This window comes from Oncorhynchus mykiss, chromosome 13 (assembly GCF_013265735.2).
Source record: "Oncorhynchus mykiss isolate Arlee chromosome 13, USDA_OmykA_1.1, whole genome shotgun sequence".
Classification (NCBI taxonomy): Eukaryota; Metazoa; Chordata; class Actinopteri; order Salmoniformes; family Salmonidae; genus Oncorhynchus; species Oncorhynchus mykiss.
This window is the reverse complement of record NC_048577.1, coordinates 18,323,610-18,349,445: the sequence shown is the minus strand read 5'-3', so window position 1 is coordinate 18,349,445 and position 25,836 is coordinate 18,323,610. Positions and strand designations below refer to the sequence as shown.

General features: G+C 43.9%; 1 protein-coding gene across 14 annotated transcripts in view; it reads left to right on the top strand.

Annotated features, from left to right (window-relative positions):
- The first annotated feature begins 3,180 nt into the window (after nt 1–3,180).
- LOC110485800 (myosin-10) overlaps nt 3,181–25,836 on the top strand; it is a 93,018-nt gene continuing 70,362 nt past the window's right edge. For 12 of the 14 annotated variants that reach the window (XR_005035472.1, XM_036940464.1, XM_036940461.1 and 9 more), the window contains exons 1-3: nt 3,181–3,355; nt 6,980–7,356; nt 20,741–20,897. Coding sequence is in view for 13 of the 14 variants with exons in the window: in XM_036940464.1 (XP_036796359.1) it covers nt 7,012–7,356; nt 20,741–20,897 (502 nt within the window). In the remaining variant the exon portion in view is untranslated. Of the gene's footprint in view, nt 3,356–6,979; nt 7,357–20,740; nt 20,898–25,836 lie in introns of those variants that run through there. The other 2 variants (XM_036940467.1, XM_036940465.1) reach the window with 1 other exon arrangement.

Sequence of the window (25,836 nt, the reverse complement as noted above, 5' to 3'; positions counted from 1 at the left end):
ACTCAGACCCTCCCCTATAGGTCAAGGTTTTGCGGCCGGAGTCCGCACTTTTGGGGGGGGGGTACTGTCACGTTCTGACCTTGATGTTCCGTTGTTTTGTATTTATTTAGTATGGTCAGGGCGTGAGTTGGGTGGGCAGTCTATTTTTCTATGTTTTGGGGCATTTCTATGTTTTCGGCCTAGTATGGTTCTCAATCAGAGGCAGGTGTCATTAGTTGTCTCTGATTGAGAATCATACTTAGGTAGCCTGGGTTTCACTGTGTGTTTGTGGGTGATTGTTCCTGTCACTGTGTTTGTTGTCACAGGATAGGCTGTATAGGTTTTTCACGTTCCGTTTGTTGTTTTGTAGATTTAAGTTATTTAATGTATCGTTCATTTTCCATTAAAGAACATGAGTAACCACCACGCTGCTTTTTGGTCCGCTTCTCCTTCTACAGACGAACGTCGTTACAGCTTTTCCTTCACTCTGCGGTCCAACTCATCCCAAACCATCTCAATTGGGTTGAGGAAGGCAGGTCATCTGATGCAGCACTCCATCACTCTCCTTTTTGGTCACATAGCCCTTACACAACCTGGAGATGTGTTGGGTAATTGTCATGTTGAAAAACAAATGATAGTCCCACTAAGTGCAAACCACATGGGATGGCATATCGCTGCAGAATGCTGTGGTAGCCATGCTGGTTAAGTGTGCCTTGAATTCTAAATAAATCACTGACAGTGCCACCAGCAAATCACCCCCACACCATCACATCTCCTCCTCCATAATTCACGGTGGGAACCACACATGCGAAGATCATCCGTTCACCTTATCCGTTCACCATTTACCTACCCTCACAAAGGACACCATTCACCTACCCTCACAAAGACATGGTGGTTAGAACCAAAAATCTAACATTTGGACTCATCAGACCAATGGATAGATTTCCACTGGTCTAATGCCCATTGCTCGTGTTTCTTGGCCCAATTGCTTGTGTTTCTTTTTATTGGTGTCCTATAGTAGTGGTTTATTTGTGTAACAGTACAAATTTAGACCGTCCCCTCGCCCATACCCGGGCGCGAACTAGGGACCTTCTGCACACATCAACAGTCACCCTCGAAGCATCGTTACCCATCGCTCCACAAAAGCCGCGGCCCTTGCAGAGCAAGGGGAACTACTACTTCAAGGTCTCAGAGCAAGTGACGTCACTGATTGAAACGCTATTTAGCGCCCACGCTAACTAAGCTAGCCGTTTCACATCCGTTACACTTGCAGCATTTCTACCATGAAGGTTTGATTCACTCAGTCTCCTCTGAACAGCTGATATTGAGATGTGTCTGCTACTTGAACTCTGTGAACCATTTAATTGGGATAAAATTTGGGCTGGTAACTCTAATGAACATATCCTCTGCAGCAGAGGTAACTCTGGGTCATTCTTTCCTGTGGCGTTCCTCATGAGAGCCAGTTTCATCATAGTGCTTGATTGTTTTTGTGACTGCACTTGAAGAAACGTTCAATGTTCTTGAAATGTTCCGGATTGACTGACCTGATGTCTTAAAGTAATGATGGACTGTCGTTTCTCTTTGCTTATTTCAGCTGTTCTTGCCATAATATGGACTTGTTCTTTTACCAAATAGGGCTATCTTCTGTATACCACCCCTACCTTGTCACAACACAACTGATTGGCTCAAACACATTAACAAGGTTCACATGTTAATTGAAATGCTTTCCAGGTGACTACCTCATGAAGCTGGTTGAGAGAATGCCAAGAGTGTGTAAAGCTGTCATCAAGGCAAAGGGTGGAAACTTTGAAGAATCTAAAATATAATTGTATTTATTTATTTCTTTAACACGTTTTTGGTTACTACATGATTACATGTGTTATTTCATATTTTTGATGTCTTCACTATTGTTCTAAAATGTTGAAAATCTAAAAAATAGAGGAAAACCCTTGAATGAGTAGGTGTGTCTTTTGACTGGTACTGTATATATATATAGGCTTGGATCCGCGCTATGCAGCTGTTGCAAGAGCGCATTTTTCACTGGTTGTCCACTGGTTTCAAAACGATTTGTGAACAGCCATCCACAACAACCACAAATTTGATCATTTTCGGATGCCCACAGCAGTCGCACAATAGCTTGGACTGTAGCCTAAAAATATATATATTCCTGCTCTTTTCCCGCGATCCATCAAACACATTTGGTGTGTCATCATAGTGGCCTCTGAAATGTGGTCAGACTCGCTCAGGTGGAAAAAATGTACATTTGCGCATTTTTCAAAGGTGATTTGAATGTCATTGAGAAAAAAGAAGTGTCAACAACAACAAAATCGCAAACATCCTTTCTGAGTTTAAAAGTAATCCTCGAAGTAATCATCTATTTAAAAAAATAATAATAATCTGTAATCTGATTGCAATATTGTTGCTGGTATTGTAACCGATTACTGTTACCGTGTTTTGTAATCCTTTACATGTAAACAGTTACTCCCCAACCCTGCTGATTTCCTATTATGAACTGTACCCGTACAATTGTAACATTTGTTGTATGTTGCGTTCATATTTTTGTTCAGTATAGTATAGTGGACAAAATACTTCTGATTTGGGATGTTGCTTTCTCATCGTTTTATACAAATGTATTAGCTAAATTATTAGCTAATCCAGACCAGACTAGTCTAATATAGTGGGTTATAAAGTATACACAATAAATGGGGACATAGTTGTGGGTCCATATCACATTAGTTGATAGGCTACAAATCCCACAAAAACATGTACCTTGCCGTTCACGGAAAAATATCGTAATTTGGGTGTAATAATCAATTGAAAGGCATTTTGTTGTGGGAGATGCTTGACCACTTCATCACAATAACTTGAGCTTAACTTGGTGCAAACAAAATTGATGGGATGGAGAATTCATATTCAGAGGATGTGATGTGTGATGGACATGTCAAAGATTGTGCCTTTTTCGTTTGATATTATCCAATTATTATCCGACGTATTCATTGCAAGTTTCTCAGGGCAGCATCCACCGGTCTGCAGGTGAAACGTCATGGCTCGGGCGGATAATCATTTATATCAAGGTTTTCAAATGGGAGGAATTTCAACCAATCGCCTGTAGACTTTAGGCGGTGGAATCCAATCATATTTGATCTTTGGATAGTGGGTGTGCCGCACGGCTGGTTCTAGAGGCGGGAATAGAAAAGTGCTGCATGGCGAGTTTGGTTGAGAAGAAGTTGGATGGTGGAAGGTACCACTGATGAGAAGCGTCCGAAAAAAGCGAATATTTGCAGACATTTCAAAGAATACTGAGGAATATTACATTGTTCTACTTACTATCAGTATATTCATAAAAGTGTCTGACTTTCATTATCATCTGCACCAGGTGAGTTTATTAGAGTCGTTTTCTGAGGGATGCCGGGGTGGCTAGCTGGCTAACGGATTATTTTGCCATGACTTTTCAACGATGGAGGACCTCAACCTTGCTGGCTAGTTGACGTTTAACTAGCTAGCTAGCTAACATGCCCAGTTGTTTCAATGGCATTTTCTAGATAAAAAAATAATCAATTGAATTAAGTTATCGTTTTCATAATAACAAACTAATTGATATGCTCATTATAGGAACATTTCAAAAATGTATTTCATTTTAGTGATGGTGCATGCAGCGCGAGGAGCCTCAACTGCATCAGAACTCATGACTCCTTTTGATGTTCATTGCTTTAGTTCGTGCTAAACATATGGTATTTTAACACATTCATGTACTGCTCGGTTATGATAATAGACATTTCACTTTTATTTAGAAATTCAATATTGTACAAACTATGCTCATCAATGCAGCTATATACAGAGCTTGCCGGACAATGTTAGCTAACGTTACATAGCTTACATTACAGCAAGAATCAGTTTGCATGTTATTCTTACCACGCAATGCATATTATTCTAACCACGTTTACTCGTGTTTATCAGCGAAGGGCTTGGTATTTTCAACAAGGGCTGGCAATGCCTTGGCTGAATGACTTGCTTTGGCATGCGGTCAGCATGATATCATAGCATGATATCGGTTTTATGAGACGCAGAGAGGGGATGCAGTGGCACGACAGTACGCTTGGCAGCACCGTGATCCCTCTATCCAGTGATCTGGCCCAGTTTCGGGTTGAAACAACACCTTGTAAACACCCTGCTAGCCATCATCAGCTGAAGCTGGCTTGCCCAGTTGTGTGACCGGCGTTAACACATCTCTTGATTATCTGTCAATATTCTCAAGTATAGCCTAATTTACTCGAGCCATATGACATCATATCATATCCCAATCATTCTTATCACAGTAAGAAATTACATGGCACACTTGTCTACTACCTGGATTAGGAAGTGTGTTTGGTTGCTTCTTCCTATTTTACTCTGGTCTAGTCAGTGGTGGCGGTGGTGGTCTGTGAAGCATTTCAGCAGGGCTGGGCTACTTGGAAGACTGTAATTCCTCCACTCCTCCCTGGATGCTTCAGGCGAGGATATATTATGTTGTTTTTCTGCAGTCATGGTGCGAAGGAGGCCGAAGTATTCTCCAAACACTGATCTAGGGTCAGCTTTCCTCTTAGCTCTCTCTTCCAATCCCTAGCCTAGCTGAACTGAAGAAGTCATGCATATGCAGTGTATGAAAGACAGACCGTGAATCTATCTCTGTAGAGGGAGAGTCTCTAGTCTACCCACACATAGCTTGGCTCAGACATCATCAGGGTGATAATTGTCATGTGTGCTGTCTGAGGAAAGTCTCTTTTTGAGGGAGTTGGTGAGAGGGACACACTGAGGGTACTGTACTTGGACAGGGAGTGTGTTACTGTTGGAGAGTGTCTGATTTACAAGGAGACTAACCTCAGAGCTCAGCTGTCTGTTGTTCTGATATTTAAGATCCAGATTTACCGGTACTATGTGTTAGGGGTCAAACGATTAATTGTAATGGCTGATTAATTAAGGCCGATTTCAAGTTTTCATAACAATCGGTAATCTGTATTTTTGGACACCGATTTGGCCGATTTTTTAAATATATTTTTTTACACCTTTATTTATCCGTTATTTAACTAGGTAAGTCAGTTAAGAACATTCTTATTTTCAATGACGGCCTAGGAACGGTGGGTTAACTTCCTTGTTCAGGAGCAGAATGACAGATTTTTACCTTGTCAGCTCGGGGATTCAATCTTACAACCTTACAGTTAACTAGTCCAATGCTCTAACCACCTGATTACATTGCACTCCACGAGGAGACTGCCTGTTACGCGAATGCAGTAAGGAGCCAAGGTAAATTGCTAGCTAACATTAAACTTATCTTATAAAAAACAATTAATCAATCATAATCACTAGTTAACTACACATGGTTGATGATATTACTAGTTTATCTAGTGTGTCCTGCGTTGCATATAATCAATGCGGTGCGTATTCGCGAAAAAGGTCTGTCTTGCTCCAATGTGTACCTAACCATAAACATCAATGCCTTTCTTAAAATCAATGCACAAGTATACATTTTTGAACCTGCATATTTAGTTAATATTGCCTGCTAACATAACTCGTTGCGAACTGTGAAGACTATTTCTTCCTAACATACACAGCCAACTTCGCCAAACGGGGGATGATTTAACAAAAGCGCATTTGCGAAAAAAGCACAATCGTTGCACGACTGTACCTAACCATAAACATCAATGCATTTCTTAAAATCAATACACAGAAGTATATATTTTTAAACCTGCATATTTAGCTAAAAGAAATCCAGGCTAGCAGGCAATATTAACCAGGTGAAATTGTGTCACTTCTCTTGCGTTCATTGCACGCAGAGTCCGTGTATATGCAACAGTTTGGGCCGCCTAATTTGCTAGAATTTTACATAATTATGACATAACATTGAAGGTTGTGCAATGTAACAGGAGTATTTAGACTTAGGGATGGAACGGTTCCGTATTTCACTGAAAGAATAAACATCTTGTTTTCGAGATGATAGTTTCCGGATTTGACCATATTAATGACCTAAGGCTCGTATTTCTGTGTGTTATTATATTATAATTAAGTCTATGATTTGATAGAGCAGTCTGACTGAGCGGTGGTAGGCACCAGCAGGCTCGTAAGCATTCATTCAAACAGCACTTTCGCGTGTTTTGCCAACAGCTCTTCGTTGTGCTTCAAGCTTTGAGCTGTTTATGACTTCAAGCCTATCAACTCCCGAGATTAGGCTGGTGTAACCGATGTGAAATGGCGAGTTAGCGGGGTGCGCGTTAATAGCGTTTCAAACGTCACTCGCTCTGAGACTTGGAGTGGTTGTTCCCCTTGCTCTGCATGGGTAACGTTGCTTTTAGGGTGGCTGTTGTCGATGTGTTCCTGGTTCGAGACCAGGTAGGGGCGAGGAGAGGGACGGAAGCTATACTGTTACACTGGCAATACTAAAGTGCCTATAAGAACATCCAATAGTCAAAGGTACTGTATATGAAATACAAATCATATAGAGAGAAATAATTCCTATAACAACTACAACCTAAAACTTCTTACCTGGGAATATTGAAGACTCATGTTAAAAGGAACCACCAGCTTTCTTTCATATGTTCTCATGTTCTGAGCAAGGAACTTCAATGTTAGCTTTCTTACATGGCACATATTGCACTTTTACTTTCTTCTCCAACACTTTGTTTTTGCATTATTTAAAACAAATTGAACATGTTTCATTATTTATTTGAGGCTAAATTGATTTTATTGATGTATTATATTAAGTTAAAATAAGTGTTCATTCAGTATTGTTGTAGTTGTCATTATTATAAACATTTTTTTTTTTAATCGGCCGATTAATCGGTATCGTCTTTTTTTGGTCCTCCATCATAATCGGTCGACCTCTACTCTGTATCCTAAACTACCCCTGGGCATCACATTCATCATTAGATCTACAGGAGATCTTCGGTAGGGGCTAGGGATCGACCTGAGTTTTTAAATAATGGTTTTAACTCAACCAATGCGTTTACTGTTTGTGTCTCCCGTCCAGGTGTCCTAGTGTGTTCTGGTTGTACCCCAGAGATGGCACAGCGGAGCGGGCAGGAGGACCCGGAGCGGTACCTGTTCGTGGACCGCGCCGTGGTCTGCAACCCGGCCACGCAGGCCGACTGGACGGCCAAGAAGCTCGTATGGATCCCATCGGAGCGACACGGCTTCGAGGCAGCCAGCATCCGCGAGGAGCACGGCGACGAGGTGGTGGTGGAGCTGGCTGAGAACAGCAAGAAGGCCATGGTGAACAAGGACGATATCCAGAAGATGAACCCTCCCAAGTTCAGTAAGGTGGAGGACATGGCTGAGCTCACGTGTTTGAACGAGGCCTCAGTGCTGCACAACCTCAAGGACCGCTACTATTCTGGCCTCATCTACGTAAGTAGGATAGAAATCCTGCTTTTCTGACTTGAGAAAACCAGGTGTAGGCTTCTTTACCTTACATTGGTATCTTATTGAAGTGGACTGGTAGCCCTTTCCTCTCCCTTTTTGGTATATTATACCCAACTACCCATCACATCAATCAGCATTGTCCAATACCAAACCCACTAAGACCCCCAAAACCATGTGTCTTTAGATACACCACCATACCCCAGGGTTCTAATACGTTGGCAATAGCATTAGCAATGTCCCAGATAACCAGGGTTTCCCCTGTGATTACGGCCCACTTAGTGACATGACATGCATTCCTGGAATAGATGGAATGTCAGTTAGCCGCCTGAGACCCAGAGAGAAGGGAGGACAACTGTGATTGCCTCCACAGTTCCACAGCACCAGCTATTCCTGTGGTTCTCTCCCCAGGTGGCTGCAATAAGAGGCAGAAGACAGCTCAGGGGATGAGGTCATTTTGGAATGTTAATGAAGCAGAGGTTTTATGAGAGAATCTATGAGGGATTTAATGCTTTTTTAAAAGGTTTCTATGGCTTATGGAGTGGTCCTAGTTAATGGCTTGTTGGCTGATGTGGGAATATGTAATTAGTTCCCATGGGTTGCATTTTCAGCTATCTAACCCTGACCCCTCTCAATTATCAAACATTATCACGCTCCAAAGCTCTAGGGCAGGGTTCACCAACTGGCGACCCATGGCCCGATTAAAACATTTTTTTTGTTATTTAATTTTTAAATTTGTTTTATTGTTGGTCATAGCTAAAATACTGTTAAAAAAACAGGATTTTAATTTTGGAAATCTGTTCAAGTATTCCCACACATAATAGAGAGAAACATGGGATCGTATAGAAATGTAAGCAAGGTTTGAAATTATTATGTTTTAGTCGAATATTTTATCGGTTTGAGCTTTTTGCTACAAAACAAGAAGGCCTCTCGACCCAAACCCTATGCAACGTCCAACACACTCCCCGGCAGGGGCTGGATTGCTAGGTGAGCACCAGGCTTTAGTGAGGCCCTGTCAGTGCTCCATCCATCCATGTGGCTAGTAGTGCTAATGTAATGGCTCCCTGCCAATGGGCCTGATCTGCAGTAATCAGCCAGCCAGGGAAAGAGGCTCGTGCTGAGTCATTCACACAGACTAACTGTACCGCCTTCACAGGGCTCTTTGTCTCCCTGCAGATAAGCAACAGCTGCCCCTAATAACTGGCATATTTTCAACCTTCAGTAGTACTGTACCTAACTCACTACTTGATTAAAAAATAACTCCCTGTCAAGTAGGGCTGACAACATTTAGTCGACTGGTCGATTGTTTGGTCATAAATAGATTTTGTTTTTCATGGTGCACAAGACAACCTGTCTATTTTTCACCTGTCTCAGTGGACTAATCCATTGCGGAGGCCACGGAGATGGCACAGTCCATCACTCTTATGACATGTGCTACTGAAAGTGTAAATGGTTATATACTGCAACACTAATAAATATATTATTTTATAACAAATGCGCTTTCTCCCGTGAGGGATAGCGGTCGCTGTCCGTGGTTCTGAAACGTAATATTCAGGGCGCTGTTGAATTGGCGCCTTTCTCTATATGTTGCTATGTGCATAATGGTGAAAACATATTGGTGTTGAGAACAATGTGGCGGAGGAAACGAGGAAACAGCCCTTGCCTTAATTGTCTAAGAAAATTGAGGAGAGAGGAAACACCAACTTAATTAGGTCTATAATCAATAGCCTAAATGTTAAACTTGCCTGGCTTTATTAATCATCCATATATATCTACATTATATAACCAATAAGACAGATCCTGCTTCTGTTGCCAGAATGAGTGTTTGTTTAATAGCCTACTGATTCCGTGAGCACCAAGCCTCATGCAACCTTAAAATGTAGAATAAAGCAATTTCACAAAATAGGCTGTTTTTAATCTTTGCTCTGCTGTAATAAAGTCTTTGCAACAATTTTTTTGATAGAACAGACTCTGGTATTACTTTTCATTTATTTACTGTTGTTTACGCTGTTCCAAACGACCAGAAAAATTATATGGTAATCTAACAGTTCCTGTTAGACACACATAATGTGCACACAGCTCTCGCTCCTATAGCCTCCTTTTTCTTGATCTTCTTGTTCTTATTTTTATTATTACAATTATTATTAAGAACACCATTATAATAAGTAATGTCATTATCATCTGAAACTCTTCCTCTTCAAACAGTATCTTAAACAATCCTCCTCACCTCCTCAATTAAAGGATTTATATATTTTTAAAAATCCGTTGGAACAGACTATGGTACATTTATAGTTTATTGAGTGTTGCTTACACTGTTCCAAATTGTAAAGGGTGCGTAACTGGTGGCAGGGAAGTCAGACGCAGGAGAGCATAACTAGGTAATAGCTGGAGCAGTTTAATTGCAAAACCAATGGCATAAAGAAATAACAAACATGGGTACAAAACCAGACGCGCATCAGTAAACATGTGCACAAGCACTTACAACAAACAATTCCACACAAAGGCATGGGGGGAACAGAGGGTTAAATACACAACAATTAATGAGGGAAATAAAAACAGGGGTGTAGGAAAACAAGACAAAACAAATGGAAAATGAAAAGTGGATTGACGATGGCTAGAAGACGCCGACCGCCGAACTCCGCCCGAACAAGGAGAGGAACCGACTTCGGTGGAAGTCGTGACTGTACCCCCCCCCCCCCCCTTGACGCACGGCTCTAGCAGCACGCCGACACCGGCCTCGGGGACGACCTGGAGGGCGAGGTGCAGGGCGATCTGGACGGAGACGGTGGAACTCCCGCAGCATTGAAGGGTCCAACACGTCCTCCACCAGAACCCAGCATCTCTTCTCCGGACCGTACCCCTCCCAGTCCACGAGGTACTGAAGGCCCCTCGCCCGACGCCTTGAATCCAGTATGGATTGCCGGGGCCCCCTCTATGTCCAGAGGGGGCGGAGGAACCAGACTCCTGGAGCGGGCCAGCCACCCCCGGCCTGAGGAGAGACACATGGAACAAGGGGTTAATACGGTAATCGGGGGGAAGCTGTAACCTGTACCTCACCTCGTTCAGTCTCCTCAGGACTTTAAATGGCCCCACAAACCGCGGACCCAGCTTCCGGCAGGGTAGGCGGAGGGGCAGGTTTTGGGTCGAGAGCCAGACCCGGTCCCCCTGTGCGAACACCGGGGTCTCACTGCGGTGAAGGTCTGCGCTGGCTTTCTGGCGCAGCACGACGCGCTGAAGGTGAACATGAGCGGCGTCCAATGTCTCCTCCGCGCGCCGGAACCAGTCGTCGACCGCAGGAGCCTCGGTCTGACTCTGATGCCAAGGAGCCAGAACCGGCTGATACCCCAGTACGCACTGGAAGGGGGAGAGGTTAGTGGAGGAGTGGCGGAGCGAGTTCTGGGCCATCTCTGCCCAGGGCACGAATGCCGCCCACTCCCCCGGGCTGATCCCGGCAATAAGACCTCAGAAACCTACCCACATCCTGGTTAACTCTCTCCACCTGTCTGTTACTCTGGGGTGAAAACCCGAGGTAAGGCTGATCGAGACCCCCAGACGTTCCATGAACGCCCTCCAGACCCTCGAAGTGAACTGGGGACCCCGGTCAGACACTATGTCCTCAGGCACCCCGTAGTGCCGGAAGACGTGTGTAAACAAGGCCTCCGCAGTCTGTAGGGCTGTAAGGAGACCGGGCAGAGGGAGGAGACAGCAGGACTTAGAAAAACGGTCCACAACAACCAGGATCGTGGTGTTACCCTGTGAGAGAGGAAGATCGGTAAGGAAATCCACCGACAGGTGCGACCAAGGCCGTTGTGAAATAGGTAAGGGGTGTAGCTTACCTCTGGGCAGGTGGCTAGGAGCATTACACTGGGCGCACACCGAGCAGGAGGAAACATAAACCCTCACGAGTGGTGGTGCTGGGGATGGAACCAACAGACCCCGCTATGGACGTCCGCGGGTAGCCAGCAGGTTATCCAACCGAATGGACAGGTCCACCAGCTGGTCGAAGGTGAGGGTGGTGTCCGTGCAGGCCAACTCCCGACGGACGTCCTCGGGCAAACTGCAGCGATAGTGGTCGATCAGTGCCCTGTCACTTCATCCCGCGCTGGTGGCCAGGGTCCGAAAGTCCATGGTGAACTCCTTGGCGCTCCTCGTCCCCTGCCTCAGATGGAAGAAGACTGCCCGGAAACGGCGGGTGAAATCCTCTAAATGGTCCTGCACTGCATCTCCTTCTCCCCACACGGTGTTTGCCCACTCCAGGGCTTTCCCTGAGCGGCACGAGACGAGGGTTGATCTAGCTGCAATAGAAAACCCTGGCAGCGTGCAGCCGTCCCGTCGTACCCTCGGGGAAGGGCGAAACGAATCCCATCTAGACAATCACACCCTGACACAGTTTGGAGGGAGAGATATTCATTTTATTCTGAGAGCTTTATATTATATATACAGTGCATTCGGAAAGTATGACTTGACTTTTTCCACATCTCGTTACAGCCTGATTCAAAAATGGATTAAGTAGTTTTTTCCCTCATCAATCTACACACAATACTCCATAATGACAAAACAAAAACAGGTTTATAGAAATTTGTGTGAATTTTATTAAAAATAAAAATGCCATATTTACGTAAGTATTCAGACCCTTTACGCAGTACTTTGTTGAAACACCTTTGACAGTGATTACAGCCTCGATTCTTGGTATTGATGCTACAAACTTGGCACCTGTATTTGCAGAGTTTCTCCCATTCATCTGTCCAGATCTTCTCAAGCTCTGTCAAGTTGGATAAGGAGCGTCACTGCACAGCTATTTTCAGGTTTCCAGAGATGTTAGATCGGGTTCAAGTCCAGGCTCTGCCTGGGCCACTCAAGGACATTCAGAGACTTGTCCCGTAGCCACGCCTGCATTGTCTTGGCTGTGTGCTTAGGGTCATTGTCTTGTTGGAAGGTGAACCTTCGCCCCAGTCTGAGGTCCTGAGCACTCTGGAGCAGGTTTTAATCACGGATTTCTCTGTACTTTGCTCTGTTCATCTTTCCCTCAATCCTAACTAGTCTCACAGTCCCTGCCGCTGAAAAACATCCCCACAGCATGATGCTGCCACCACCATGCTTCACCGTAGGGATAGTGCCAGGCGTTTTCCAGACATGATGCTTGGTATTCAGGCCACATAGTTGAATCTTGGTTTCATCGGACCAGAGAATCTTGTTTCTCATGGTCTGAGAGTCCTTTAGGTGCCTTTTGGCAAATTCCAAGCAGGCTGTCATGGGCTTTTTACTGAGGAGTGGCTTCCGTCTGGCCACTCTACTATGAAAGGCCTGATTAGTGGAGTGCTGCAGAGATCTGGAAGGTTCTCCCTTCTCCACACAGGAACTCTAGAGCTCTGTCAGAGTGACCATCGGGTTCTTGGTCACCTCCCTGATGAAGGCCCTTTTCCCTTGTTTGCTCGGTTTGGCTGGGCGGTTAGCTCTAGGAAGAGTCTTGGTGGTTCCAAACTTCTTTCATTTAAGAATGATGTAGGCAACTGCGTTCTTGGGGACCTTCAATGCTGCAGACATTTTGTGGTACCCTTCCCCAGATCTGTGCCTCGACATAATCCTGTTTCTGAGTTCTACGGACAATTCCTTCAACCTCATGGCTTGGTTTTTGCTCTGACATGCACTGTCAACTGTGGGACCTTATATAGACAGGTGTGTGCCTTTCCAAATCATGTCTAATTAATTTAATATACCACAGGTGGACTCCAACCAAGTTGTAGAAACATCTCAAGGATGATCAATGGAAACAGGATGCACCTGAGCTCAATTTTGAGTCTCACAGCAAAGGGTCTGAATACTTGTGTAAATAAGTTATTTCTGTTTTAATTTTTTTATACATTTGCAAAAAATTCTAAAAACTTGTTTTCTCTTGTTCATTATGGGGTATTGTGTGTAGATTGATGATTAAAGAAATGTTTAGAAAAAGGCTGTAATGTAACCAAATGTGGAAAAAGGAAGGGGTCTGAATACTTTCTGAATGCACTGTATATATAGATATTATACAGATGATATTATATAAAGGACATGATATATGGAAAAAATTATGAGACCAATGCAAAATGATCAGTTTCTCTGGTTTAACTATTTATATGTATTTTGGTAAGATTAACATTTGTTTTTATTATATAAACTACTGACAACATTTCTCCCAATTTCCAAATAAAAATAGCAGCTTGGCTTTGTTTGATGGCTTGTGACCTTGGCTTGTGATCTTCTTCTTGATCACATTCCAGAGTTTTTCATTGGGGCTCAGGTCTAGAGATTGGGCTGGCCATGACAGGGTTTTGATTTGGTGGTCCTCCATCCACATCTTGATTGACCTGGCTGCGTGGCATGGAGCATTGTCCTGCTGGAAAAAACAATCCTTGTACGTGGTTTGATTCATGCGTCCTCCACAACGACACATCTGCCCGATTCCAGCCTCGCTGAAGCACCTCCAGCTCATCACTGATCCTCCACCAAATTTCACAGTGGGTGCGAGACCTGGAGAGGCCTACAAGCCAGCGTGTGCTTCAGCAAGGCTAGAATCAGGCATCAAACAAAGCTGCTTGAATTTCAAGTCAAACAGGGGTTTCCAGATGTGCTGTCAAAGCTCTTTTGAAGAAGCACAAAGAAACGGGCAACGTTATAGACACAGTGGTCGGCCAAGGAAACTTACTGTAGCAGATGAAAGACACATCATGCTTACTTCCCTTCGCAATCAGAAGATGTCCAGCAGTGCCAACAGCTCAGAATTGGCTTCTGCAGTGCGACCCTGGTACACCCATCTACTGTCCGGAGAAGTCTGGTCAGAAGTGGCCTTCATGGAAGATTTGCGGGCAAAAAGCCATACCTCCGACGTGGAAACAAGGCCAAGTGACTCAATTATGCACGAAAACACAGGAACTGGGGGCATAAAAATGTCAGCAGGTGCTCTGGACTGATGAGTCAACATTTGAAATATTTGGCTGTAGCAGAAGGCAGTTTGTTCACTGAAGGGCTGGAGAGCGGTACATGAATGAGTGTCTGCAGGCAACAGTGATGCATGGTGGAGATTTCTTGCAAGTTTGGTGCTGCATTTCTGCAAATGGAGTTGGGGATTTGGTCAGAATGAATGGTCTCCTCAATGCTGAGAAGTACAGGCAACTTATCCATCAAGAAATACCATCAGCGAGGCATCTGATTGGCCCCAAATGTATTCTGCAGCATGACAACGACCCCAAACATACAGCGAAATTCATTAAGAACTATCTTCAGCGTAAAGGATAACAAGGAGTCCTGGAAGTGATGGTATGGCCCCCACAGAGTCCTGATCTCAACATCATCAAGTCTGTTTGGGATTACATGAAGAGAGAGAAGCATCTGAGGCTGCCTAAATCCACAGAAGACCTGTGGTTAGTTCTCCAAGATGTTTGGGCCAACCTACCTGCCGAGTTCCTTCAAAAGGGTGGTCACATCAAATATTGATTTCATGTAGATTTTTCTTCTGTTCATTCACTTTGCATTTTGTTAATTGATAAATATAAACTATTAACATGTCTATTTTTGAAAGCATTCTTACTTTACAGCATTTCTCCACACCTGCCTAAAACTTTTGCACAGTACTGTAGGTTTTGGTTGATGTTTGATCATGTGACTTTAATGACTCTCAGGTCACAGTGTAAAAAAAACTGTCTCCTCTGTTTCTCTGGGGGTGCAGTTTCTTTCTTGTAAAATAGGTTTTGTATGCACTCCCATTCATAAAAGAACAACACCGAGCTTTACAGGGAGCTCTGCCTATCCTAAACTCTCCTGGGGCCACAGGTTCTTGACCCCCCTATGCTAATGAGATAGAATGTCATAGGCTGAGAACTGTAGGACTCTCAGAACCAAAAATGGTTAATAAGCATGACGTGTGACGACCAGGTCAAGGTCCCCTCCTTTCAATCCAATACAGTAGAGGCCAGGGACATTTCATAGGGAACATTCCCACTTCGAAACTGCCACTGACTCAATCCTCAACAATGCTGATGTGCGTATTGAACAGAGGCTGTTGAGGGGTAAGGAAGGACACTTGCCTCCAAATGTCTGTTTTTGGTAGTGCTGAGCAATAAACCGTTTTTTCCCCTGTGAGATCAATGCACACATTGCACAGTTTCTCTAGAAATGAATCAGATACAGCCTGAACTGTGCAATGTAGTAGGAAGTTATAGTTTCCAACAGGGCCAATATTCTACATAGTTTAGCGCATAATATGTGGTAATGAACTACAATGGCCATAATCCATTGCGCATCTACAGTTGAAGTTGGAAGTTTACCTACACCTAAGCCAAATACATTTAAACTCAGTTTTTCACAATTCCTGACATTTAATCATTGTAAAGATTCCCTGTATTAGGTCAGTTAGGATCACCTCTTTATTTTAAGAATGTGAAATGACAGAATAATAGTAGAGAGAATGATTTGTTTCAGCTTTTATTTCTTTCATCACATTCCCAGTGGGTCAGAAGTTTACATACACTCAATTAGTATTTGGTAACATTGCCTTTAAATTGTTTAACTTGAGTCAAACGTTTTGAGTAGCCTTCCACAAGCTTCCCACAATAAGTTGGGTGAATTTTGGCCCATTCCTCCTGACAGTGCTGGTGTAACTGAGTCAGGTTTGAAGGTCTCCTTGCTCTCACACGCTTTTTCAGTTCTGCTCACAAATATTCTATAGGGTTGAGGTCAGGGCTTTGTGATAGCCACTCCAATACCTTGACTTTGTTGTCCTTAAGCCATTTTGCCACAACTTTGGAAGAATGCTTGGGGCCATTGTCCATTTGGAAGACCCATTTACGACCAAACTTCTTAACTTCCTGACTGATGTCTTGAGATGTTGCTTAATTTGCACTTTTCGCACCAAAGTACATTCATCTCTAGGAGACAGAATGCGTCTCCTTCCTGAGCGGTATGACGGCTACGTGGTCCCAGGGTGTTTATACTTGAGTACTAATTTCCCATGAGTACTAATTTCCCCTACCTTCAAACGTAGAGGCACTGAGTTTGAAGGTAGGCCTTGAAATACATCTACAGGTACACCTCCAATTGACTCAAATGATGTCAATTAGTCTATCAGAAGCTTCTAAAGCCATTACATCATTTTATGGAATTTTCCAAGCTGTTTAATGGCAGTCAACTTAGGGTATATACACTTCTGACCCACTGGAATTGTGAATTATAAGTGGAATAATCTGTCTTGAAACAATTGTTGGAAAAATTGCTTGTGTCATGCACAATGTAGATGTCCTAACCGACTTGCCAAAACTATAGTTTGTTAACAAGACATTTGTGGAGTGGTTGAAAAATGTGTTTTAATGACTCCAACCTAAGTGTATGTAAACTTCGGACTTTAACTGTACTTGTCTGGTCTGTGCTTCTTTTACGCCTGCTGCAGAAGAGATCAAATAGGATATAGAGAGCAGCTGTTGCTTCTCGAGGTATCTCGAGGTATCTCTACCTGAAAATGTGTGATCTACGTGATTGTTAGTTGCTTTTCAGGAGTCATAAAAGTATACCTTATTTACTACTAAAATAGTGGGTTTGTCAGACAGTATAGACAGCAGCTCTATAGAGATGAGATGATCACTTGGAATTAAATAACTGTCATCAAATAAAACCAATTTAATTAACACAAGTGATATATTTGAGTAAAGTAATGTGAATGAAGGTTCATAAGCAGTTAATGGGCAGTCACTACCATCATGGGACTTTTATTAATTGTTTTATTCTATGTTGCAGCATTCTACCCACATAATGCATTGTGCATTTAATGTTTTAAAAAAAGTAATAGAAACAGTGATATGTTTTTTATAATCGAACCGAAACTGAACCGACCTCAAAAAGCACTAATTGCTCAGCACTCGTTTTTGGTCAGCTGCATAGCATTCTCGTTTCCCCTTGTGGTCTGTGGCCATCCTCAATGGCTCCAGGAAACGGCTAGCTTTTGGGCTGAATGTGTGATGTGTTATTAAATGCATGTGTTTCTGTAACCTTTTAAGTAACAGTATCTGCTGTATCCTTTGTACTGAAACAGTGCAGACTGGGAAGACGGCCCAAGGCCTGGAGCTTTGAGTTGATGTTTGGTTACCTTCATCTGCAGACATCCCCTCTTCAGTCTCCCCTAAGCCTGGCTTTCGCTAGAACATGGGTGTCTCTGTTCTCAATAGAAACCAGTGCGTCAGTTATGTTTTTTCCATAAAATATATCAAGAGAATATTTTCTATAAGTCCACATAAGCAGACAGACGGGACCCCAAACCACTGCTTTCCTGCCTGATGCCTCAGACTCGCAGCCTGGTCACATGCCCGCCGGGATGAGTATGAGGCAGAGATCAGTATGCAAGCACAGCACACACAAACACACACACTGTGTAGATGGAGCAAAACTGCTTGCTCTGCTCTAGTGTGCCATTGGTCTCCTCCCACGCTCAGACCCCAATGCTATTGGAGCACTGGAAATGAAGCAGTGCTCATAGTGAACGATATTAGACCATTCTTTCTCTAAACCCTTTGAAAATTCTGTTCTCCATAATCATCGCCTCTTTTCAATATGCTATGACAATCAAAACGGAGTGGCACTGAGCTAAGCTTCGCAGACGGAACAATGTTGAGAATGAGAATGAAAACATCCACTCTCTCCATGGAGAGGCCCTCAACTCTTGCCGTTGCTCAGCTACGCTCAGCTTGGGCTTGGCAAGGGGGACCACTTGGACATTTCCGGAGAACTGGGAACCTAGTCAACTGTGTCGGAGTTCTCCGTTGTTAACCACAGCCTGGCTATCTGGGTACACTACTTTGTTGTACTGAGAGACAGGTTCTTGGCCCATGCCTCCCTCCACCTAAGGCACAGTGCTGTGTGAGATATATATTTTCTTGGCCGGCGTCTCACCCCGATCTCTACTGTATTGAGAGATAGGGACAGGTTCTTCACCAAGGCCTCCTTCCCTTCATATACCTCCTACACGTCTCATCCCCGCCTGCAGACCCAGAGCCCCACTAATCCCCCATGTACTCCCCAGGGGCTGCCATCCAGGCTGGGCAGCTGAGTCATATCTCTCCCCGATCCTGCTGCTGCCTCTGGGTCTGGGCTGCGCCGGCCAGAGCGCTAATCCGTCTGCCTGGCTCTGCGCCCACTGTGGGGGGGGGGCGACAGGTGGTGTGGTGTGTCCACTGGCCCTACTTTGCTGTCAGCTAAAGGGGAGGCTTGCAAATATGTGGGATCTGTGGATTCCGCAGGAATCTCTTCCATAACTCCATACATACTCATCGACCAGTGCACCAAGATGAATCGCACTAGAATGTTGGTTACCCCTGTGTAGCCACATACCCCCTGCTAGTGACCCCTTTTCTCCCCAAAAAGCTACCTAGTCCCCCACTGTGACTCATGAACATTCGTCCCGCCGCTCTCGATTTCTTCCTTTTGTGGCGTTTTGACATTTTGATTTTGACATTTGACTGCATTGTTAGGAGCTATTAACGTAAGCGTTTCGCCACACCGCTATAACACCTGCTAAACTGTGTACACGACCAATACACTTCGATTTGATTTTGGTTTGAACAACAAATATCTGCTTCCTCCCGAGCTTGTTGTTGCTGTGGCTTGCCTATGACCAGGCTAGAGCATATCTCTGCCCTTCAGAGGGATCTGTATGTGTACATATGAAAGACTGGCCATCTGGTGACCCACTCACCCCTCCCCTAATGCACACCATGATATCCCCCAATATCACTGACCACGTGTCGTCTCAAAGTGACCGTTCATCACATTCTGCATGGTGATGGTGATTGTCTCATTTCCATTCAGCACAAACTTCAATATATTGGCATTATTTATTTATTATTTATTTATACCACATAACATAATGCCACAAGCCCCAGTCATGCTGCAGCCAAATAGAGTACAGTAAAAGTCCCCTGTGTTCCAAAGACTGAGATAAGAGGCGTAGCAGCTAGCGAGCTCAGCAGCTAGCTGAGAGGACATGTTTGTTTTGTCTCCCAGAGGAGGAGTGTGTGTGACTCACAATCGCTCTTCCCGCTCCAGCCAGGCGACAACCGTGGCAGTGAGCTTTGCTCCGCAAGAGTCTTTAGACTAGGACCCTGCGGCTACCCCCACCCCACACCAGCATGCCTTGGCCACACCGCCATTGTTCTAGCTCAGCAACTTGGTTAGCCGACCTTGGGCCCCTCTGCAGCCACCTGTCTTCTGCCTCCCCTGCCCCAACACACAGACAACATAATTACAGCCAAGCTTGGACGGACCAAGAGAGGGACTGAGAGATGGAGATAAAGGGTGCATGGACACCCTTTAAAGGCAGAATCGGAAAAGGACCCTTCTGCATAATCACCCGTCCCCCTTCTCTTACTGGTTTAATGGAATATCCCAGCCGGCAGACTGTAGACAGGGATTAACCCTCTCCTGGCCTGCCCTCCCCCCAGTCTGACACTGCAGGGATGATATGGCAGTTTTGTACGCAACTTCAACGACCCCCATTTAGAGATCTGCATTAGTGTTTAAGAGATGGGATTTATTGCTCTCTGTTTTGGGTTATTACAATGCATCACACACAGCGTAACTCATTCCCTGGCTTGAGTGCATTGGACTGCACTGAATAAAGAGCCGTCCTCTCAGCCGGATGCGATGAGGTGGAGGAGGAGGAGGAGAAAGCTGTGTGGGAGGAATCTCAAATGGTGCAGCACTTTGGCAGCCATCCACCTAGCAGCATCTATATCACAGGGACTGTTTCTGTATGATCAGTTTTTGGGGGTCAGGGGGAGAGTGAGAGAAAAGGGAAAATAAATCCCGGCTTGGAACCAGAGGCAACCGGTCTTTTTATGATGCCTAATCATTATGATGGTAGTGTTTTAATCTCAGTCCCTGTAGCAGCAAACTGAAGGTCAACCTTATCATTAGGCTACTTTGATACGGACCAGCAATGATCTTTGTTCTCTCATTCCCTCTACCTGTATGTATCCTTTCACATCTTCACTGTCCTTCCACCACCATACAAGCCAATGTCAGGCCATTACTCTGTTTGTGCTTAGTCACTGTCCACTAAGCAGTTCACACTCCTTTTCAACCCCACAAGCGAGAGGGGAAATTGCTTTCTGATTGCTTCAACATCATTAGTTAATAATAGTGATAGTAGTGATTCCCTGTGGGGCACTGAAGGGATTTGTAAGCTCTTTCTCATTACATGACAACTGACTGGTCCACAATTGTTTCAGATGGTTTCTCTTTACCTGGCAAACCTGTATTATTAAATGTAAAAACAAAAAACGTGATATCAAATCATGGTGTCTTCAGATTCCCGTGTTTCACACTGAATGACATGATCTTCTTTCTCCTGCAGACATACTCTGGCCTCTTCTGTGTGGTGATAAACCCCTACAAGTACCTGCCCATCTACTCGGAAAACATCATAGAGATGTACAGGGGGAAGAAGAGACACGAGATGCCCCCTCACATCTACGCCATCTCAGAGTCCGCGTACAGATGCATGCTCCAAGGTAAGTCTTAATTGGTTATGGTTTATCCCTCCCTTTACTGCAACCATCAATGTCACTGCACAAAATATGCGCATATGTTTGCTACACAGGGAAATTGTATGAATGATCTGATTCAGTCTACTGGAACCAGAAAGTCAAAGCCAACTTAACCGGTTGTTTTGGGATTAAGGCTGTTGTTGAGAGGCAGTCAACCGGTAGGTACAGTACATACTGATATTAGGACAGGCTTGTCTCTACAGTGGCAGGTGCACTTATCTCCTAGGTCTGTGATGTTAATTGGAGTCTGTTTGGATAATTTGTCATGTTAATTGTACAATGTCAGTTCCCATAGGGCTATATGTTGTTGTGTTTCAATTTAAAATGTTGCTAGGGGATGAACAGATATTGGGCCTTTATGTCATCATTTTAGTTTTGTTGTTTTGTTTGGGGGCGGGGGCTTCTGTAAATTGTCAAAATGTTACCTTTCACCTCCCGGGTGGCGCAGTGGTCTAGGGCACTGCATCGCAGTGCTAGCTGTGCCACCAGAGACTCTGGGTTCGCGCCCATGCTCTGTCGCAGCCAGCCGCGACCGGGAGGTCCGTGGGGCGACGCATAACTGGCCTAGCGTCGTCCGGGTTAGACGGGAGGGTTAGGGAGGGTTAGGCCGGTAGGGATATCCTTGTCTCATCGCGCACTAGCGACTCCTGTGGCGGGCCTGGCGCAGTGCACGCTGGCCAGGTCGCCAGGTGCACTGTTTTTCCCCCGACACATTGGTGTGGTTGGCTTCCGGGTTGGATGCGCGCTGTGTTAAGAAGCAGTGCGGCTTGGTTGGGTTGTGTTTCGTAGGACGCATGGCTCTCGACCTTCGTCTCTCCCGAGCCCGAGGGAGTCATAGCGATGAGACAAGATAGTAACTACTAACAATTGGATACAACAAAATTGGGGAGAAAAGGGGCGGAAAAATAAATAAAAATGTTACCTTTCCCCATGTTGCATTTGTCAGGGCATCTCCATTAGCTCTACTGTTACAATACTCAAGGCTTTCGCTCTCAAGTTACCAAACCAATACAAGCCACGTGTTGCCATCGCCAACGCTCATAAAAGTTGTTTAACAGTCGCCCTGTGATTTACGGGATTATTACTCAATTTCAACAACTTTAGGGCCATTCATTTCACTAGAAGGCTTAATTGAAACCATCAGCTAAACCATGGTTTGTTGCATACTAAAGTCACCCCCAATTATTTTGATGTAGTGCACTGGCCAGCTCTGTATTATGTAGTAGTTGCCCTAAATTCATGCAAGCATCTCCAGCATTATGGTATCAAATGGCACGCATTGAGGAAAAAGAGCTCGTGGAAACAGTCCAAAGGAGCTGGTCTTATTTCTCTGTTCATATTTCCACCTCCAGAGAGAAATGAATTTTGCCAGCAATGTCTGGAATGTGGGGAGCACAGTGGAAAGGGGAAGTGAAGGATGACTGGGTTTTTTCCATGAAGTGCTGATACCTCAGAACTATGCACTTCTCAGGACCACTATGGGTTACAAGCACCAATGGGTCTAAATCTCAGCTTGAGAACCCAAAGCCTTTAGTCACTGCAGAGAGAATCCACTTCAGACCTCTTCAGATTGCCAGAGGCTTTGACTTTGTCTCTGGCATGGTCAAAGTATGTTGACGCACCGCAAGTGTTGGGTGAAGAAAAACATACACCACTTTATTAGAATTGCATCTGATTCCATAACACAAGGAGGGTGAATCTATGTGACTCAAGTAGATTCACAATCCTGTATGTGATGTTAAATCCAGTTTGTAATAGACTTCATCCCGTTTGGGTTGGTTTTTACTCAACCATAAATCTTCCAGGGGTTCGTGATGAGGGAGAACTTATCTCTTGCAGCGTCTACTAGCCTATAGGTTCTGCCCAGCAGCAGAAGCCTGCATGACCTTCTATTCCTCACGTCAGTGGAAAAATAGTGAAGGGCAGAATTGATTTACAAGGAGCTGCTTAAAGAAAGCACCCATTTCTCTGTCTCTCTCCATCATTCTAGTGCCAGTAACCAATCGCTTCTTTCAAACCACATGCTCCATCTTTTTCCATGGCCTTACCCTCTAATTGCCAAGGTTCTTGGCTTTCTCTGAACAGCTCTGTTTTTTCTTGGAATTTATTAATCACATTTTTGTCTGTTGACATTTGGTTTATTTCATGTCTTTTGTATCTTATACTCCCAAGTAGAAATAGCAACATTATCTGTCCTGTCCCAGACACCTGTTATCTGTTCTGTCACAGATACCCGTTATCTGTCCTGTCCCAGACACCTGACTAAACCAACATCATTCTAGGCAGCAAACAATCCTTCCCAGTCCCCCTTTATCTCCCACTCTAATTTATCCAGAGTGTTTACACCAGCGTGTGTTTGTGTTTGCACTAGATGTCGACCGATTAATCGGAATGGCCGATTAATTAGGGACAATTTCAAGTTTTCATAACAATCGGAAATCTGTATTTTTGGGCGCCAATTTTTTAAAATGTTTTATATTAATTTTTTTTACATTTGATTTTTATTCCTTTTTATTTAACTAGGCAAGTCAGTTAAGAACACATTCTTATTTTCAATGACTGCCTAGGAACTGGAGGTTAACTGCCTTGTTCAGGGCCAGAACGACAGATTTTCACCGTGTCAGCTCAGGGGTTTCAATCTTGCAACCGCACAGTTAACTAGTCCAACGCTCTAACCATTGCACTCCACAAGTAGCCTGCCTGTTACGCAAATGCAGTAGAAGCCAAGGTAAATTGCTAGCTAGCATTAAACTTATCTTATAAAAAACAATCAATCATAATCACTAGTTATAACTACTAATCCGGTTTAGCAGGCAATATTAACCAGGTGAAATTGTCAGGGTATATGCAACAGTTTGGGGTGCCTGGCTCATTGCGAACTAATTTGCCAGAATTTTACGTAATTATGACATACATTGAAGATTGTGCAATGTAACAAGAATATTTAGACTTAGGGATGCCACCCGTTAGATAAAATACCGAACGGTTCCGTATTTCACTGAAATAATAAACGTTTTGTTTACGAAATGATAGTTTCCGGATTCGATCATATTAATGACCAAAGGCTCGTATTTCTGTGTGTTATTATGTTATATTTAAGTCTGATTTGATAGAGCAGTCTGAGCAGCAGCAGGCCCGTAATCATTCAAACAGCACTTTTGTCGTTTTGCCAGCAGCTCTTCGCAAGCACAGCGCTGTTTATGACTTCAAGCCTATCAGCCTAATGGCTGGTGTAACCAATGTGAAATGGCTAGCTAGTTAGCTGGGTGTGCGCTAATACTGTTTCAAACGTCATTCGCTTTTAGATTTGGAGTAGTTATTCCCCTTGCGCTGCAAGGGCCGCGGCTTTTGTGTAGCGATGGGTAACGATGCTTCGATTCTGGCTGTTGTCGATGTGTTCCTGGTTCGAGCCCAGGTAGGGGCGAGGAGAGGGACGGAAGTTATACTGTTACACTGGCAATACTATAGTATCTATAAGAAAATCCAATAGTCAAAGGTATATGAAATACAAATGGTATAGAGAGAAATAGTCCTATAAATACTATATTAACTACAACCTAAAACCTCTTACCTTGGAATATTGAAGTCTCATGTTAAAAGGAACCACCAACTTTCATATGTTCTCATGTTCTGAGCAAGGAACTTAAACTTTAGCTTTTTTACATGGCACATTTTTTACATGGCACATTTTTTACATGACACATATTACTTTCTTCTCCAACACTTTGTTTTTGCATTATTTAAACCAAATTGAACATGTTTCATTATTTATTTGAGGCTAAATTGATTTTATTGATATTTTATATTAAGTTAAAATAAGTGTTAATTCAGTATTGTTGTAATTGTCATTATTACAAATATATACAGTGGGGCAAAAAAGTATTTAGTCAGCCACCAATTGTGCAAGTTCTCCCACTTAAAAAGATGAGAGAGGCCTGTCATTTTCATCATAGGTACACTTCAACTATGACAGACAAAATTTGAAAAAAAAATCCAGAAAATCACATTGTAGGATTTTTAATGAATTTATTTGCAAATTATGGTGGAAAATAAGTATTTGGTCAATAACAAAAGTTTATCTCTATACTTTGTTATATACCCTTTGTTGGCAATGACAGAGGTCAAACGTTTTCTGTAAGTCTTCACAAGGTTTTCACACACTGTTGCTGGTATTTTGGCCCATTCCTCCATGCAGAGCTACTCTAGAGCAGTGATGTTTTGGGGCTGTTGCTGGGCAACACGGACTTTCAACTCCCTCCAAAGATTTTCTATGGGGTTGAGATCTGGAGACTGGCTAGGCCACTCCAGGACCTTGAAATGCTTCTTATGAAGCCACTCCTTCATTGCCCGGGCGGTGTGTTTGGGATCATTGTCATGCTGAAAGACCCAGCCACGTTTCATCTTCAATGCGCTTGCTGATGGAAGGAGGTTTTCACTCAAAATCTCACGATACATGGCCCCATTCATTCTTTCCTTTACACGGATCAGTCGTCCTGGTCCCTTTTCAGAAAAACAGCCCCAAAGCATGATGTTTCCACCCCCATGCTTCACAGTAGGTATGGTGTTCTTTGGATGCAACTCAGCATTCTTTGTCCTCCAAACACGACGAGTTGAGTTTTTACCAAAAAGTTATATTTTGGTTTCATCTGACCATATGACATTCTCCCAATCTTCTTCTGGATCATCCAAATACTCTCTAGCAAACTTCAGACGGGCTTGGACATGTACTGGCTTAAGCAGGGGGACACGTCTGGCACTGCAGGATCTGGGATCCCTGGCGGCGTAGTGTGTTACTGATGGTAGGCTTTGTTACTTTGGTCCCAGCTCTCTGCAGGTCATTCACTAGGCCCTCCCGTGTGGTTCTGGGAGTTTTGCCCACCGTTCTTGTGATCATTTTGTCCCC